An 18,023-nucleotide genomic window follows, 5' to 3' on the forward strand; every position below is an offset into this window, starting at 1 on the left:
ATTTTTCACTAGTGTTTTTCACATCACGGGTGAAACTCTATTGATAATACATCAATAAGTATTAAAATTGATATCATTGCATATCATCACGAATATCGCGTTTTTCACCGAGTTTTACGCCACTCCACGTAAAATGGGTGAAACTCCATTATATCAATACATGATGTCAATTTTTCTATGCATATCAAGTAAGTATGCTGTGAATCGTCACGTGTTGAATCCTATTATCCGGATATTTCAATTTGGATTTCTGCGGAATTGTTTGATTTCGTTACGATGAACAGTTTGTGGATGGTCAAATGAACACAGAGCAACTGAGCGGGATGGGTTAACACTACGTATGTTATGCATATTCCTTATAAAACTCGTCTTAGTAGTGTATGGTGTAGCAACACATCTATAGTGGGTGAGCGCAAAATAGAAGTCGTCAGTATTCCACTATCCTGGAACATCTAATTGTTGATGGATTAGGACGGACATGGACAGTTTCTCAGCAAAATCGAAGATTTGAAAGCTCGTATTGCGAATACAACCGCGATGGGGTTGCCAGCTGATCTGTTGGAATTGAAACAACTGGAGAAAACTAAAGCAGCATACAGGTCGATCGTTAGGCCAGCGAGTAAGTCTTCAAGTGTGGACATATGATGCATAATCAGCTACATGTATTGATGACGATGAGAAAATTCCCGCATGCTTTCACTTGAAATTGTGTGTGAAATTTCGAATTGCAGCTTTTTGATCTCAGCTGAGGATAGCAAGCATATATTCCAAGCAATATTTTGCGTCTTATTGGTGATGATTAGGTGCAAATGAGAGGGCGATCCAGATCACTGTTATGCAGAAGTAAACTGTCGTTGTAGCTTTGGAGGATTGCTGTTGGTTTTGGTTTCGGGTGAAAAATGTGAATGAATTTTTCCGTTTTTTTCTGTCAGAGAAATGATACCCCGGCCGGTACGATTGTGCGCTGTGGGGTATATGCAATCAATCCGTGTTAAAAAGTTGAGGGAAATATCAGCGCAATACTTGGAGGATATAAAACAGTTTAAAAGAGACCTCAAGATTTGGAAAGATATCGATGATGCAGTGAGGATGATAAGTCCAACTCAAGGTGAGGCTTTGTTAAGGTTTACCTGAGGTCCGCTTATGGACTTCCCCGTGATTGACGAAGTTTTCTGACTATAGTTGTGAAAGCCATATTGCTTATTATGTTTTTGAACTCTCCATTTGTTGTTGTTCTTGTTGTTGTTGATGCTGATGATGATGATGATTATTATTATGATTATGATGAATAGGTTAATACGTTTGAGTCTCGAAGTTTGAGGTTGCGCCAGGATTCGAATTCTGCACGCATGCACAAGATATCTCTGATGTGCGATTTGAATGCATGCTGAGATACACACATTCCGAGGCCGCCGTGTCCGTCCGTTCCTCGAACCATCGCTACTGTGCCGGATAGCGTTATAGAGGAAGTGATAAGACGACTTCATGATGAGGTGGGTTTAATAAAGGGAACTTATGGTGGAGGTGGCGAGTGACAGGTTGGGGGAGGGGATCCTGAAGGAGAATCGAAGAGACAGAAGCTGATGGTTGATTTTCAGGATAGTTCGACGAGGTGCGGTATGTTATTGATTGGTTTTTCTGTCCTGACTGTGAAGTATCTGTTTAATTGCAGGATCTGTAGAGTCTACAGTGTAGACTATAGATTGTGGTAGTGTGATAAGTTCGTATTGTTATAGTGATAACATTGAAGTTTCACCCATTTTACGTGAAGTAGGGCAATACTCTGTGAGGAAACCCGATGTTCGCTGTGGGATATGTTTTTCATTAGTGTTTTCCATATCACGGGTAAATCTCTATTATAATATTGATAGGGATGTGACGTACTTCGAGTAAGCCTGTTGTTGATCTTGTTCAGGGGTGGTGACTCGCTTTGGGAGGAAGCACGACAGAGCCCTTCAGGCCGATTCTATGGACTGCATCCAAAGCTCGACAAGTGAGACCAGACGAACTAAGTGAACTTGTTATGGATTTGAAAGAGAGTCGTCTGCATACACGCTTTACGGGAGATCTTCTCCTGTCGGAACTGTTCATCAGCATATTCTAATCACTGTCCCGGTTTTTCCTCAACTGAGAATTATTTTATTCCGCGCTATTGTATTCTCGAGCAGAACGATTATATCGATAGTGGAGGAGGCGATTGGTGGGTCGAAAAATGCCGATTGGATTGTTGTTGATGATGAAGCTTTGGGGTCACATGATTCAACCTGATCTTCCAGGATGTCATCTCTTTGTGCCGCGTTTATTGTGTCAATCTGTATGAACTTGTTTCTTTAGAGTTATCATAGCTATAGTGTTATAAAAGCTTTATTATTTCATGTTATAAGAGTAATGTGGACATTGAGTATAATTATACCAATGAGAATCTGATTATTATCATCAGACTTTGATGATAACCTTAGAAAACAATCATAATCATTATGTTAGATTCTGTTCTCTGTATGGGAAGATATGAAATAAGAATAGACTATCAGTTAGTTCACAAAGTATCCCCAGTTCGGCATTTTTAGCTGATATTATGTATTTCATGGCGACTGAATTCGACATTGTTAAAGATCAGACTGTTGAACAGAAGTCGACGACAGGTGATGAAGTGGATCTGAACATGTAAGGGCAGAGACGTGGGTTTCATGTGCATTTTTATGTTTAATACGCACACTAAAATCCATACGTGATTTATGGTAGAACTTGAAGGCGCGTATAAAATTTACGATTAACTTCCCCAATTTGCCTCATGATCTGGGTAGTGTCATCAACACCCGTAGTTGACATAAGTGACATAATCTGTATTAAATAAGGTTGATGGAAATTGAATGCGCGCGTGATTCGTATATCAGTAGAATACATACGACGCCAGGCTGCGATAGTCGTTGTACTCCGACTCGCAGTGACAGTCATTCAACACTCACCGAGTGTCACTCAGTGACTGGCTCAGTCGGGCTGGGTTAATGAGCGATTCACTGTAGCATCGGATGTTATTGGTGATATTTTGTTTCTCCCTTCATCACGTATGAGACACGACAGAAAGTTTAGACCCGATTTTGGTGTGAACTCGGCACGAGCGAGTGACTTACGTGGACGGGAAAATTTTCAAGAGATGCTGGTCACACCACCCTGGTCCCATCGTCGGCCAACAAGCTTATATGACCGACCTCAATGAGATCATCTTAGCTCTGACTTGTTCTCGTTCAAGCTCTGTACCAAAATTACTAGTTTTGGATTTGTGAAGATGATTTCATTACCGACTACTCAATCACTTTGAGAGCCGGGCAATGGGATGCGTTCAAGATATCAGCACTTACTGCTCGACTGCTCTGATGCTGTGCCAACCTACTGAGCCGCTGCCCTTGGTGGGTGCAAGCGCTCGAATGATTGTCCTGTAACCAGTCCAAGTTTTTGCTATATATTCGAGGAGGAGGTTTCGAATGGCGCCGTCAATTCCGCATCTGACCGTCCTCATATTGGACCACGGTCTCACGAGCAGTCGTTCGAGTGCGTTGGATTGTATTCAAGCCGAGCTAGTCTTCTCGCAGGACCATATTTACGTTGCCGCTTCGAGGGTCGGCGATCCTGGAGACATGTGATTGGTGATCAACCAAAACTGCCTATGAATGTCACTTCTATCGTATGGCACAGGGTTTCACTCTAATGAGCTACTAGCTTAGAGCTACAGCATCCCATGTCGCTCAGCATCTGAGATAAACAGATATGTTCAATTTGTATTGTTCTCTTCAAGTCGTTATGCTCTCATGCGCACGTTATGGATGAGAAGATTACCTGTAGTCATCTGACTCAAGAAGATATCTAACTAATTTTGTGAGAACCAACATGATTGATGAGAACATCATGCCACTTTACTGATCGCACATCAGCAGGAGGCTGTTATTGAAGCCCTGGGGAGGGGCTGAGGAGCAGCCGTGGTCTTCACGACCTAGTACGCCATACGCCATTCACAATTCTGATCAGCTGAGTTGCATTCCATCCACGCACGATTTGAAGTAACGTGTTGAGTTGAAATCATGGTCTGGCGTGAAAGTTAGATGCATTGGATCATTTATCATTCTGTATCTCTTGTACTTTCAAAGTGCATTGGATCACATTCTGGTTGACCAACACCTTCGGATCCATATAACTTTTCTAGAACAAAAGTGGTCTCGAATTTCTCATCGAGTATCATATGACAGACCAGAAGGTAAGCTGGTCGGTGGTGTCATCGACGTGGTGTTCACTTCTGGTACGCTCTAGTTGCTAAGCTCATCGAATCACTATTCAGGTCGATGTGTTCCAGCTCCCGCTCAAGCCTTTGCTATGCCGCCAAGACTCGACGACCATTTTAGATCACCAACGTTTTCCAAATGGCAGGTTGTCGGCATTCGAGAGGAACCCTACCCCCACATGATTAGGATAAAATGGAGCAACTCATCCAAAGTCTCGCGAGGCACCATGACTGAGGTCGTTTGTGACTCACTGTGAGTCACAAACGTGGGAATTTGCTAATAGCAACTTCCCTTTTTTCCTTTGGTCCCTGTTGAGTCACTCACATGTCATGTGAGTCAATCTCACAAACTGTGAGACTGACGGAGATGACCGTGGTGGGACAGTCGAATTCTGATTGACCTATGGCATCGCCTTGTATCGGGCGAGGACAATTACTCGGATGTTAACTGTGTAGAAGTAGTACATAGAAGTGATTGATTCGAGGTTCGTCGACGATGAATGCAAATATCAGTCTTCATCTCAATAGATTATTTGCTTCGTCTCGTTGGTTTCCCGAGAGGCTCCACATCAACTATCTTCGTAGGCACGGCTCGTGTACGTTTCCAGATGGTCGCATTCGGATGGAGTAGCGTCCGATTGTGTATGTATACGGAGCGCAAAGGGCTGTTGAGTATCCATCCGTGAGGAACTTCCTAAACGTTGAAGTGTAACATCACTGATGGTGTAGTGTTAGAGTATTCGAAGAGTTGTTCTGCAGCTCGATTCAGGATGAGGAGTTCATTTCGTTCGAGGCATTAGTTGGTCGTCAGAGACAGACCTCATATCAGATCAGAGAGTTGCAAGCGGTGGAAGATCTGAGAGCTATGAAGCTGCTGATTGTCAAGTACTTGCTCGCGTAGGACTCGGGTTCGAATCCTGGCTGTCTCTCAAAGCATGGGAATGTGGCGGCCACACTGACAAGACGCTCATATACGTAGTTCATATAGTTACTTTGTAGTTTAGGAAATCTCTATGGTGACTGTTCATCAAGTTGAATACACGACTGGGACTTGACGAACTTCGGATGCTCATTGAGGTGTTGGCAATCTTCATATTGTGGAGTCTAAAGTCTGGACGGCGAGCCTTATTCGGTCAGCGGAGGGTTGTGCGGAATACCTCTTCTCGCGCAACTTGTTTATATTTCTGATATTCTCAGGGATATTGTAGGTGGCCGCGAAGTGACGAGTGGTATAGAAGCCTGTCCATGATTGGGTTATAGGTCTCATAGGGAAATGTGAATGATCGTTGCTGTTGCGATTTCGATTACTGATCGACACCGTATTCCTCGTTGGTACAGTCTGCGTTGGTTGCGCATCAGAAGGAGGTTACAATAATTTTGGGAGTGATTCGGTCATTGTTTTACCGTCTCAGGATGAGTATGGGTTTAGTGATCCGGTGAAGACGGGGTTGTTAACCTAGCGGATTAGGTGGGATCTGCCAGAGTCGGTTATCACTTGGCCCTGTGGCGCAACGGTAGCGCATCTGACTCCAGATCAGAAGGTTGTCCGTTCGAATCGGGCCGGGGTCATTATTTCGCGCATCAATCTGTATTTGCGTTCACCCTTGCAGACATTCCTTCGGTAACCTATGAACCTCATCGATAACCTTCGATACTTTTATGTGTCCTACAGATCATTACTTCAACTTCACATAAGTATGACTATCAGACATTCAATTCGATAATAATCATTGAAAACCCGACCTTACAGTTGAGCGTCTTGGTCGAGGCTTGAGCCACTCGAAGAGATTCTTCTTCCCTGCTGTTGAATGACTCCTTATGCGTTGGACCTATATGAAAATTCTGAGGAAATCTTGGGAGGTTTTGATTGGTTTCTGTACACTTTCACGCGAATTCTTGAGTAAACTCATGAGCTCAGCTGAGGAAAGAGAACATATATTCGAAGTTGCTGTCGAAGTTGGAAATTGTTGTGACGAGGTCGAGCTCGATATCACATAACTGTTTTGCTATTCGATAGATGCTTTCTTCCTTTATCACTACGCATGCCGTTGACATTAATGGTCTCCTCTCATGTGAAATGAATGCCTTGTGTTCTCTCAGCTCCTCATAGAGTAACCGTTGCGCAGATTCGTTATCCTATGATTCGATTCATACTACTACTATTTCAGGTAACACGTGCGATATCATTATCGAGGTGAGGCTTCCCTTGTCAGTCCTATTCTTGAGGAAAGCCGTCAAAATTGACTTAACCCTTGGATGAATTTCGACGTCAAACAACTTAACTCCACCGGCTCGTTGAAATATGTTTTTCACTAGTGTTTTTCATATCACGGGTGAAACTCCACTGCATATAACTTTTCATCATGCAGAAATATGCATGTTAGAGTTTGACCTGTGAAAAGGCGGCTGGTGCACGCTAGAATTCACCATTAGAACTACGTGATGGTGCAGGTCATTTTTGAGCTTGCTTTATTTTTTTTCAGTCCGGACGATATTACTTCTGGAATTATGAGGAGTGTTGTCTCCTCCTCGTCACCATCATCTGAGGACGTTAGCAGTGCGACTTTAGCCCAACTCGAAGCTAGAAGAGTGAATGAATTAATTAAAACTACTGAGGTTGGTGGTCATTTACTCACTGACATCAGTTGTATTCAGTCAACTGAAGATATGCCGCAAGAATCTGTGAGCTCATTTTCGGTGGACGCTAAACATGATGTGAGTTCCCAGGAAGTGTTTTGGAAATATTGTGATTTCACTTCGATATTGCAGTTTAAAATTTGAGAGAAATTTGTTCCGTACATTCCGTTGTATTTGAGAGCGTTTCCCAGTGTTGGGGGGATGTGTTCGCTTTCTTCAGCTCAGCTCAAGCGTTTCCAAAGCTAATTATATGGGTTCACATAAAGATTCGGGTAGAATTTAAAAAAATTTCTCGAAATTTCGTCCGATTTTCCGTATTCACCCGTTTCACGTGGAGTGGCGTAAAACTCGGTGAAAAACGTGATATGTAGTAGTCGTGAAATATGTTTATACTAGTGTTTTCCATATCACTAGGGCTGCCCGTGAAACTACAGTGTCACAGTTTCATCGTGTTGCGGCTACTTAATATTGCATTACTTGTGATAATGTGATGTTCGGTCGTCGCAGATTGATGCAAGGGAAAGCAAAATGGTGGAATCCTTCCGCCGATTTGAAAAAGATGCTGAGAAAACAATAGAAGCGATCCTGTCACTTGAGCCGACTGAAACCCCTGCTGTTGTTGAGGAAGAGAAGAGCAGTAGCAGCAGCAATTCTGTTGGGGACTTACCTCAGGTGAGCTCCTGTTATTGATCGTATATGGTGTGAACCAAACCGTTATGTAAAGTAGTGTTTTCAACAACGCCTTCAATTTTTGAGTGATATCAAAATGATAACAATGCGAATCGGTTGACACCAACTTTAGCGTTCTGTAATCTTGAATTGAAGAAAACCATCTCCAAAATCTAGATATGCATAACTGCTTGCTTCTACTCGGCGTGGGTATACCGCGAAAATTGAATGAGAAAATTTTCAAGTAATTATGGCAAGATAAATAAGTTATTTTCGGAAATTTTTTTGTGAAAACTGTGAGAAGAGTTGATAATGGTGAATATTATGAAACGAATTACAGCGTTGATAAAGTGATCTAGTGTGGAAAATATGCACATGGTCAACTACATGTGTTGGTGATAATATGGAAATTCTGAGGAAATTTTGGGGAATAATTACTGGTTTCTGTACATTTCTACCGTAGTTCTATAACTATTGAGAAACCCCATGAGCTCAGCTGAGGAAAGCGAATATATGCTCTTCCAACACTGAAGAATCATGGTCGTTGAAATGTTCATTAAAAGCTTAAGCGATATCAAATTGTTGATTTTTTGAGGTCCAAGAGGAAAGCTCGAAAAAAGGGCGTCGGCCCAGTAGACGGTATATAACCTTTCTGCGGACACTTAATGATCATGATGATGAGATTGAGGAACGCAATGAGAAGGGCAGTCTTGTTACGGTGAGTGCCTTTGCTGTGCAAGAACGGAGGAAGCGTATTAGAGCAATATGATCATGTTTAGAGAGTTTATATGCAAGGTTTCAGGTTGATATGTGTAGTAGTTAGGCAGTTGTGACTGCCAAACGAAATTGGGTCTTTAGATTGCGCCTAGTGTAGCTTGTGTTGTTGTTGTTGTTGTTGTTGTTGTTGTTGTTGTTATTGTTGGTTTGGAGTCCGATGCCCATGCACAGTAGCTTGTGTGTTAATTTCGGATGTATCAAGATTAATTCGTCTCAATAACATCAAAAGTCGTTGAAGATTTCCAACAGCTTCTCGAGCTTATCGAAATATTGTTTTTCCTGTTTTGATTCAGCGTCAGGAGCTGTACACCGTAGCTCTGTCGACTCTGGTCGTGATGTTCCTCATGTCCATCGGAGTTGTATATTTCGTGCAATCAGAAGGGGAGAAAATGAATACTCAATTGTAGGCCACCCAAACACACCCTATGTTGTTGTATAAGTCTACCACAGATATGATGCATTTGCTTGCCATAATGCTTCATTGGAAAGAGCATGTGACTATAGCGCAACGCTGATGCAGAACCCGGGTTATCATCCCGTGTATGCGACAACAGGCGGGGCTGCTCGACCGAGCTCAGGTGCATATTACAGACTATATTAGTCATTATTGATGCCGTTTAAATAAGCGCTCGCCCATGTGATCGATATCATTATTTTGTTTTCTATCTGATGGTACATTTGGTGGCATTTGGTATTGCATCGATTTTGTTTGAAGTGGATTATACAGCCACTATGATAGTGCTCATGTTTTCACTACATATCTTTTTTCAGCTAGCTGAGTTGTGTTATCAGTTGTGGTTGCCTGCTATGTGTACATTTTACCCGAGGAAAAACGTCGTCTTTTTGCATGCTCAACATCGTCTGGTGAGCTCGCGCGAAATGATGAAAGAATCGTGTGGGGAGGCGCCTTGTATCGAGTAGAAACGACACGAATGGAATCTGTAAAACTGCAGTGGATAGGATGTCACGCTGTGACCGTGACAACCCCGGTTCAAATCCGGGTATCGACTTTTATCTATATAAAAATATACGCTGGAAAAGGTATAGCGATGGATAGTCCACATCGACCAACAGCGACTCGTAGATTTTCGAGTCGCTATCGTCCAGTGGTTAGGATGCCACTGAGTGGTCTACGAAAATCAAAATCTATTCTTACATTGGTGATAGACTGATCTAACCATAGTCTTGGCGTTGGACTCTACTCTCACACACATATCATGATTGATGTTCAGCCTTACCGGGCTGAGGTTAGACGCGCTGCTCACACTTCGACTGCATTGAACTTCTCGTTCCCAAACCTTCCGTTTTTGCTCAGGAATGAGCTGGCGAAATCTAGCATGCAATTCACTATCATCTCAACTAAGGGACAGTTTCTGTTCACTGCTTCTAGGTTGTGACATCCAATTTCGTTCCCTCATCAACGTTGTTGATCAGAAGGCCTCACGATTTGGCACTAAATTAAATGCATTAAACTTGTGGCTGTCCCTTAGTGTTGAGTTGAAATAGTTTGGATCTCCAACGCAACAGTATCGTATACAACATCTATCATAACCAGGCATTCAACACAGCTTCAAAACAACTGATATAATTCACGACGAAAAAGCAACTCAAATGGTTAAACCGTTGTTTCTCGTCCTTCAACGTTTTCCGCAATCGGAGGCATCGACGATCTTTTTATTTCTTTAATCATTTTGCCCAGATAATATTTATCTTTCATAATCTCCCGCATCGAAGGTCTCCTCCGCAATGTATCCCCGTCATACCACGAATACACCGATTTCCTTCTGCGTCGTATCTCTTCTACCGTACTTCGCTTCCTTCTCCTCACGATGTTGTAGTCATCCCCAACATCGACGTCCCACTCGTGAAGTTTCCCAATGGTTAATTTTTCCTCAAAATGTTCACCATTTTCGCACGAAATCTGCCCGCCCGATGGTGGTAAGAACAAATAATTGACAAATTTTCTCCCGGAGGCATCAACAGTATGTAGCGCGGCAAAAACCGAATTACAAACTGGCATATAAAGCAGTCCAGATGGGAAACCCGCTTCTCGGGTGAAATCCTCTGTCGCTGACATCGACTTGACGAGAGCTGAAGAATCGTCGTTGATAGCCAGACTGATTCTAAATAGATTTTCGCGGCCGCCTTCATAAACTTGATCGGCATTTATAATCTCGAGGGGCGGCCCGAGCACTGAGAACTCATCTTTACAAAGTTCGTTCACTTCCTCTTTCACCGTTGGATCGTTCAGTGCGCCATTTCCTCCCGAAAAGACTTCGCCGTTTTTTCCAAGCTCCGCACTGATTCTACTCTGAGACTGAATTTGAAAGCAATCTCCTTCGTTTGGAATCGTGGCTCGGTACTCTTCAGTGGTATTTCCTTTTACTCTGAACACGCGTGCTTCGGTAACCCTACTCTCAGTGTTGTCAGATTCCACCAGTAAAAAGTCCATATTCGCCAGAGTGAAATTCTCCGTAACCGTATTCAGCAACGGGCATTTTTGAGATTTCGATCCGATCAGCGCACCAGCTTCATCGGCTTCAGCAGGAGTATTAGCAACAGTTTCGCGGTCAGCGGGAATGAAAAAATATTTCACGTCATCACTGAGATAGGCGTACAGGATCTGTCTGCGTCTGAGTTCGCCTCGTACGTACACAACAGCTGAAGTCAAACATAGGATTTTCATGTAGCGATTGGGCATTGAGAGAAATAGCAACTCCGTAAGAAATCCGATATCGAAAATGCTCTCGATAAAGCTGGCAAGAATTTGAAGTCAAGTTCTGGAAACCCTTGGAAAGTTCATACTAGCTCAACTGAGGAAAATTTGTAGCCGTCCATTTCCACGGAAACGGCGCCATCGTGTCGGGCGAGCACGTGTGGTCTCCGCTCGCCCGACACGATGCAGGCAGTAAAGGGTGCTTCAAGACTTCGTGGACAACATGGAGGCCCTGGAATTCCTAAACCACGTAGTTTTTGACAAAGACAATTTGTGTGAACATCAAGCACATCACAAGGAGCACGCATGCTGAAAATGAAAGAAAGTTTTTCATGCCCACCACTGTGAGTGGGGGCACAAAAACCACAGCACGTTGAAGACCATGTGTACCACTCCATTTTTTCCTTGTTCAAAGCACAACGTTCAGAGGTTGTCGGGGGTCAACATAGAAGGGTTCTCTAGCCTCGATTCCGCCTGGACCCTCACAAAAAAGGCTCGGTCCCACCAGCGTGACGGAGAAGGATCGAACACACTCGGTGATATCCGTCTAATCGATGATCCACCCCGGTTTGGCGTGAATGTAATTTACTGTATAGAACCATCTCATTTGGCCCGGACTGAAGCCGAGCATCGTCACACTCATCCCACAGTGGGAGTGGGATTCCAATCGGACGTAATGTCAATACAATCTGACTAGAGTAGAGGCGTGCTCAATGAGCACTGCTCATCATCCTCGGGAAGACTCTTATAGCCCTCAGGTTTTCCAGCTATTATTTGGGAGCTTCGAACATCTTTCTGAAGTAGATTATATTTTCATGCGACGCGTGACATGCGTCCTCGCTGTCTGATTATGTATAACCTCTCGCAGCCTGCCGCTAGCACGAGGGCCTCAAATTGAGCAACAGCTGATCTTTTCCTTCAAGCGACAGCCTTTAGATTGAACTAGGAGCCCAACTCTCTAGAATCAAGTGAACATCGACAGACACCTTAAAAAAACCACATATGCACTACCGACTATCTTGATTTTGATACAGCATGGACGAGAATCGATAGCACATAACTTATGTGCTATTGGTGCGCTAGCTCGTTTATGTGACATAGACGAGCACCAGTGCTATCGATGATGGGCACATATCGATCATGAAAAATGGTCACATTATAACACACTGGATACAACCAGCGCGCGAGGTCCCAAGCCGCTTAGATTTTTTCGGCCTCCGAGTTGGCTCCAAGCCTTTGTCATGATCCTTTCTAGTGCTGGCAACAACACTGCGATTTCGTTCTTTCTGTAGGACGGCCCGGTCCTGGTCGGGGGGTGCACCGCAGTCCTGCGCCGTTAGAGATGAGTCCCCCGCTGATCCCGAGCAGGGAGGTGTTTCAACGGTGTTCCGAGGTGATGAACGCCGCACCGAGGTGGACTGCCTAGCACCATTTGGAGTGATGAAGAGCATCTTATTGTTCAAGTCGAAGTACGTATAGTAGGCACGAAAGAATGGATGTCCGAGGCAGATAACCTCATCTGTAGTCGGGTACAGATCCAACGCGCATTTGTCGGGGAAACATTCCCGAACGTAATGCTTCGGCGATATCCTAAGACTCGTGAGTTCTACACCAGAGTCGTCCATCAAGTAAAATCCCAACTCAGGAAGATAGTTGAAAGCTCGTGCGTCGACCCACACCAAACTCTTCGGGCCCACCCATATAGGATCAGCCAGTGGGTTCCCTTCTTCCTGCATCCTATCTTTCATCTCGCTCAACATCAGCTCGTATTCTCTTTGTGTGAGGTCTAAAGCAGCCGCTCCGGTATCCACCACGACGTGCGTCCACTGACGGGTGAGATTCGAGGAGTTCCTGGCAGAGCCTTCCCCAGCAAGTTGGCTTCGGCGATCGACTGGCTTCAGCTCAGACCTTAGAACAGTGACGCAACGGGGGCAGTACGATGGATGCGTTGTGAACTTCACTGGAGAGAGTTCTGCCGGACGCTGTGGACTACCGCCAAGAAACAGTCTACCATTTATCGCACTCTCTGTTTCGCTCGCTTCAACCGCGACAGAGACTTCTTCAATAACTCCATGCATTCTCAGCTGGTCCAACATGGAAGGACGTTTTGCGGTACCCAGAGCCAAGCCCAAAATGCCCATGGGCGGCCCTCCCCGTGGACTCTTGAAACTGATAATTAGACCGAATTTCACTTCGATGTCACTCACATTGCCAATGGAGAGCGTTCCTGTATGCTCGACATATTCTATATCATCTCCATCAGCAAACTTGATAGTTCTCCGCGGGCGTTTGTATATATCATCACAAGGAAGAGTTGGAGGACAGAAATAACATCCTGTTGCCAGCTCACGGCACGCTCCCGCACGGCTTGATTTCTCGTAGGCCTCACCCGACAAGACCAAGCAACGAGGTGTCGCTGAATCGAGGAACAATTTGACGGTGTGACCATCAAGGGTAATCGGCACGAGGTTATTGATGATGTTCAAGTGCAGCGGAGTCGATGCTCCCTGGACGATGAGGCAGGCGAGATGTGACAAGTGCAGCCATGGATTCATCATGGAGATAACTGAAATATTTCTAATGAAGGTGAACCACGTGACTCTTCTCTTTATTCAAGAGTCTTGAATGACTCATAAGGAGCGTTGCTCCTCTTCAACGCCTCATTCAGACTGAGGGGTTGATGGAAGTTCATTCGATATGTCAACGTCACAGTGCCTGTGCCATGCCGGGCTATTCACGCCATCGGATTTGCTAAGAAATATCGCAGCCGAGGCGAAGATGAGTTGGAAGAGGACTGCCGCTCGAGGTGTGGGCAGTGAGCCTCGCTCGTCCTGGAAACACAACTGCGTTGCTACATAGCTCCCCCTGCCATCCTTCAGAGATTACTCCGGAGGAATATGAACCCGTCGTCAGAGATAGCAACGAGCTTCACTCTCAGAGAGAGAAAAGCTCGTTGCGATTTCTGCCTGAACAGACTAAAACCTAGTCCGCTCGGTTATGCGCTGAGTTTCGTCTCGGCGGAATCGTTGCGCTCTTCGGGCAAAAGTTCGTCCGGGGCGAGCTCGGTGTAGTTACGGAGGGAGTAGGGCATATACTGTCACGTTGCCCATTGCCAGTAAATGACTTCCTGTGCGTTCGGAACGCAGCGAAAAATAATTTGAATGAATCAACGGAGGAACGCAGCGTTCGGAACGGAGCTGCTTTAGGGGGAAATGGGGGATAAGTTTCACCCATCCGAGACATGGCCATCGCACGAGCGCGTCCAGGAGAGCAGTCTGGTGATCGGACAGCCTGGTAGCTATTATAACACATGTCGTTTCTGAGGACAACGGCTTTGCGACGCTGTAGGCTCCGAAAATTTCACAAGACGTTCAGGATGTTCTGGTTTTTGTAGGTATTAGGGATAGGAGGGAAAGTGTGTGTTCGCTTTCCGCGATGACGTGGGTAATGATCGCTTGTGTTGGTGAACAGATCAAACGATGAGGGCTGAGCCGAGAATCGAACCCGGGACCTCGCGCACCCGAAGCGCGAATCATACCACTAGACCACACAGCCGATGCTGTGTGTCATGCGAAGCTAGCTGATATTCTGAGAATAGGAGGTGCGAAGGAGAGAATACTATCTTCCCTTCGCGTCTCAGGCATATCAAAGAGGTAATATCCAAGGCGCTTCTCTCTAACATTCCAACTTGGAATTCGCTTGGAATTTCCAAGCGAATCCGCAGAAGCTTGACTGACTGTTATGGTAAAGGTTTTACCGGATCTCGTTCATAGATAGTGCCTCATGGTCACTTGAGGGTCGATGATTAAATCCTAGCCGTCTTCGTGTTGTTTGAAACAGAAACAACTTGTATCTATGTATAACAGGTTTCTGTATGTTCTTAGGAGATAGGTCGCGGATTCGAATCTCAGATGAAAATTTTAACGTTTAGGATGTTCCGGTTCTCGTAGTATACTTCGATCCCCGCGGTCCCTTCTAGGCAATACTCCTATACATCTATATCATATGGAACTCGCATTGCGAACCTCTGCATCACCGATTCCTATCTCTAGATGTCTCTTTAATTGCGACCAAAATATCAGGGAAGAAAGTCACTCCACCAAGCCCCTTCAAATAGTCAACACACAAAAATACAATTGCACGGAAAATTTACTTGAAACCTTTGATGTGGCACACAACAGCGAAGAATTCATACAATTACAAGCGCGACAATGGAGATATCTTTGCGCACAGCGCAGATTGTCATCATTGTCAACAACGACGTCAACAAGATGTAATAGTAACAATAAACAGGAATTGACATGTATAATGGATATGTTGCAGTTTACTCGGCGGTAGCTTTCACAGGTGTCGAAATCGATCGCGCGATCGATTCGGCCAAGGTAGGATTGTTAAGATAGACTTCCTCAAAGACTCTATCAGCAACCCTGAGGGCCTCTTTGGTGCCTTCACACGTAACCCTCCATTCGTGAGGGATTTGCTCAGCGCCGTATCTAATACAACAACAGCTATCAAGAGCATCATCCTCGAGGAACGACCGGAATTGAAAATACGGCTGTTAAAAGTCGAGAAATGTTAGTTTCTGTTGTCCTCTCATGCCACCTATGAAATACTTCTCAATTATGAAGTGGGAAATTTCAGAGTTTTCGAAGAACTAGTTTCAACAAATTCCAAAAAAGTGAGAATATTTATTTACTCGTGCGCTACCAACTCACGTTGCTCCTGCTATCGCGCCAGCAAGGCATGCATTGGCTCGAGTATCACCACCACAGCTGATGGCCCAGCTCAGAATCAAATGCATTTCTGAAAAAAATACATCAACCAAGATTCGAACCAGCGACCTATACGACGATGGCCGACAATCTTACCGTTTTGACCATACGTCGGACTGGCATTTTCAGTCTCGTCATAATACTGTTCAGCAAAGTCTATCTTGTTGCTACTGTTGAGAATATCAGGACAGAGCATTGCTGGCGTCAAAGTCGCTCCACCCAAATCAGCATCCCTGAAAAGAATATTCAATTTCGTGGCGCGTGACAAAAACAAACAGCCATCAGCTATTCGAGATGAGTCCCCCATATCGTCTCATAAGATTCTTACTCATCAGCGCCGTGAACTTCCTCTCCCACCAAGCCTTGCTTAATAGCAAATGCAACGATCGGCAACGCAGTACTAGCCATGGAATCATTTCCAATCTGAACGCACAGCGAAGATTTTGGAAATGTCGCGCGCCACGAAATTATGTCCTTACCCTGGCGGCGAGCCTCCGCTGTACATCCATTGAAACCTCACTGTAGTTGACAGGTGTTGCCAGTTGGAGTGCAGATATCGTCCTGATGCAAAGATACACAATAGGCCCGAACGTGAACACTACGGAAGAACCCTAAGGGAAAAGATTGACTTTATTTTTCGATTTTTTGTATTTTTTGAAAAAAAGGAATAAAAACTACCACACGAAAATAACCAAGCCGATGAAACTCACCGAGAATCTTTGATGATGCTCAAATCGCAAACTCCCGTCCTCACGGCATTCCGCGCGATATCTACCAAACACTTAGCACGATCCTTAGCGACATCATGTGTAGGGACGGCTCCAGCCATCTGAAAACAACAACATGATTCCTATACATATTCACACTAACAGAAAACTCATGAAACCGCGACGCTGAATATTGAAAATAGATATGCGATTCCGCAGAATAATCACAATATCTTTCCCAAAGATATCCACTGCGCACAGCGAAGATTCCACTCACTTGCTCAAAAACAGTTTCATATTCACCATCCGGGAACAATGCCGCGGGTAAGTCCTTATCATAACAGTGTTGCCGCGCAGTGTGTTCGATTTAGGAACTTCACCATGCAGGACCTGAGATGATGAAATCGATCACGTGATCGATTATGTTAGCATCTTACAGAACCAATCCCAGCACCCCATTTAAGGTGATTCATGTCGGGATCGTTAATCAAATCTACAAAACTTTGTCGGAGGTGCGCACTGTCTCCACCGTTGAGAACGTTCTTCGTCGCATTCAGCATCTAAGGTTCAACACTGTAAGATACAAAATAGGCCCAAAACAATACCATATATCCATTACAGGATTGTCTGAACAACCACTGACCTCCAGAGAGCTTTGCCAATGAGGGCGCCATGGCTCTATAGGAAAGCGATTCGGCAACTTCAGCCATCGGCAATGCGTTGACGCCGATATCACAGAACCTTACAGAGAACAACAATTTCCAGATCTGTCACTATATTTACACTCTGTCACATAATTACCCAAAGAAACCAACGCGTTGACCCCAATATCACAAAAAACGGCTATTCCCAGATCTGTCACTATATTCACACACTGTCACTCAAATACAAAGTAGGAACCATCAGTAACGAGTTGACGCTGATATCACAGAACCTCACAGAAAACGACTATTTCCAGATCTGTCACTATATTTACACTCTGTCACTTACCTAGTGCCGAAGCAATCACCAACAACAGCGCCCAAAAGCATTCCTCTAATTCTCGACTGTAGGACGCTCAAATTGGCGCTCACCACAGGAGAAAGACTCTTCCCAGTTGCTGCTGACATGACGTTAACAGAAGAAAACAATACGAGCAACTACTATACCAAATCACGTTGAAATAATTCAACATCGATCGAGATCGGAAAGTAGCTCTTCGCATGTTAGAGGAAGTCGGCCCCTCAGAGGAAAGCCACTATACGTTCATGAACTTTCCACAAAAACGCGAACAATTTATCTGAACAGTAGAGCACCACGTTATCAACATAACAACCAAGGTTCAACTCCCACAACTTACTTTACGACACCAACAACCTCTACACGTCTTCCTACTAGACATTCCGAATACTCACAGAACAGTTTGTCAAACATTCATTATCTCCCAGGATCGGCTACCCAAGGCAAATCTTCAACTGTCCCCTTCACACAAT

At 44.5% G+C, this 18,023-nt stretch overlaps 3 protein-coding genes and 3 non-coding genes across 6 annotated transcripts in view; 4 read left to right on the forward strand and 2 right to left on the reverse strand.

Annotated features, from left to right (window-relative positions):
• Pmar_PMAR022279 (hypothetical protein) overlaps window positions 1–847 on the forward strand; it is a gene marked incomplete at both ends in the record, with an annotated part of 2,371 nt that extends 1,524 nt beyond the window's left edge. The window contains 2 exons of the mRNA XM_002785499.1: window positions 495–619; window positions 804–847. Coding sequence (XP_002785545.1) covers window positions 495–619; window positions 804–847 — 169 coding nt within the window. The remainder of the gene's footprint in view (window positions 1–494; window positions 620–803) is intronic.
• Window positions 848–5,770: 4,923 nt separating this feature from the next.
• On the forward strand, window positions 5,771–5,842 carry Pmar_PMAR022280. The gene has a single exon. It is a non-coding gene; the product is annotated as a tRNA-Trp (tRNA).
• Window positions 5,843–6,397: 555 nt separating this feature from the next.
• Window positions 6,398–9,070, forward strand: Pmar_PMAR022281 (hypothetical protein). Its single transcript, XM_002785500.1, has 7 exons — window positions 6,398–6,467; window positions 6,757–6,889; window positions 6,929–6,988; window positions 7,418–7,582; window positions 8,175–8,297; window positions 8,650–8,759; window positions 8,807–9,070. Exons 1-7 carry the CDS (start codon window positions 6,412–6,414, stop codon window positions 8,955–8,957), a joined length of 798 nt encoding a protein of 265 aa, XP_002785546.1. The 5' UTR covers window positions 6,398–6,411; the 3' UTR covers window positions 8,958–9,070.
• A 223-nt stretch (window positions 9,071–9,293) lies between these two features.
• Pmar_PMAR022282 lies at window positions 9,294–9,366 on the forward strand. The gene has a single exon. It is a non-coding gene; the product is annotated as a tRNA-His (tRNA).
• A 5,189-nt stretch (window positions 9,367–14,555) lies between these two features.
• On the reverse strand, window positions 14,556–14,627 carry Pmar_PMAR022283. Its single transcript has one exon. It is a non-coding gene; the product is annotated as a tRNA-Pro (tRNA).
• A 769-nt stretch (window positions 14,628–15,396) lies between these two features.
• Pmar_PMAR022284 (hypothetical protein) lies at window positions 15,397–17,660 on the reverse strand (the record flags this gene model as incomplete). The annotated part of the gene is made up of 10 exons (XM_002785501.1): window positions 15,397–15,565; window positions 15,788–15,875; window positions 15,941–16,077; window positions 16,173–16,267; window positions 16,324–16,405; window positions 16,555–16,673; window positions 16,829–16,882; window positions 16,989–17,111; window positions 17,157–17,292; window positions 17,542–17,660. The coding sequence occupies 10 exons, from the start codon at window positions 17,658–17,660 to the stop codon at window positions 15,397–15,399; spliced, it is 1,122 nt and encodes a 373-aa protein (XP_002785547.1).
• Window positions 17,661–18,023: the final 363 nt, after the last annotated feature.

Source organism: Perkinsus marinus (genome assembly GCF_000006405.1).
Source record: "Perkinsus marinus ATCC 50983 genomic scaffold scf_1104296932410, whole genome shotgun sequence".
NCBI classification, from domain to species: Eukaryota; Perkinsozoa; order Perkinsida; family Perkinsidae; genus Perkinsus; species Perkinsus marinus.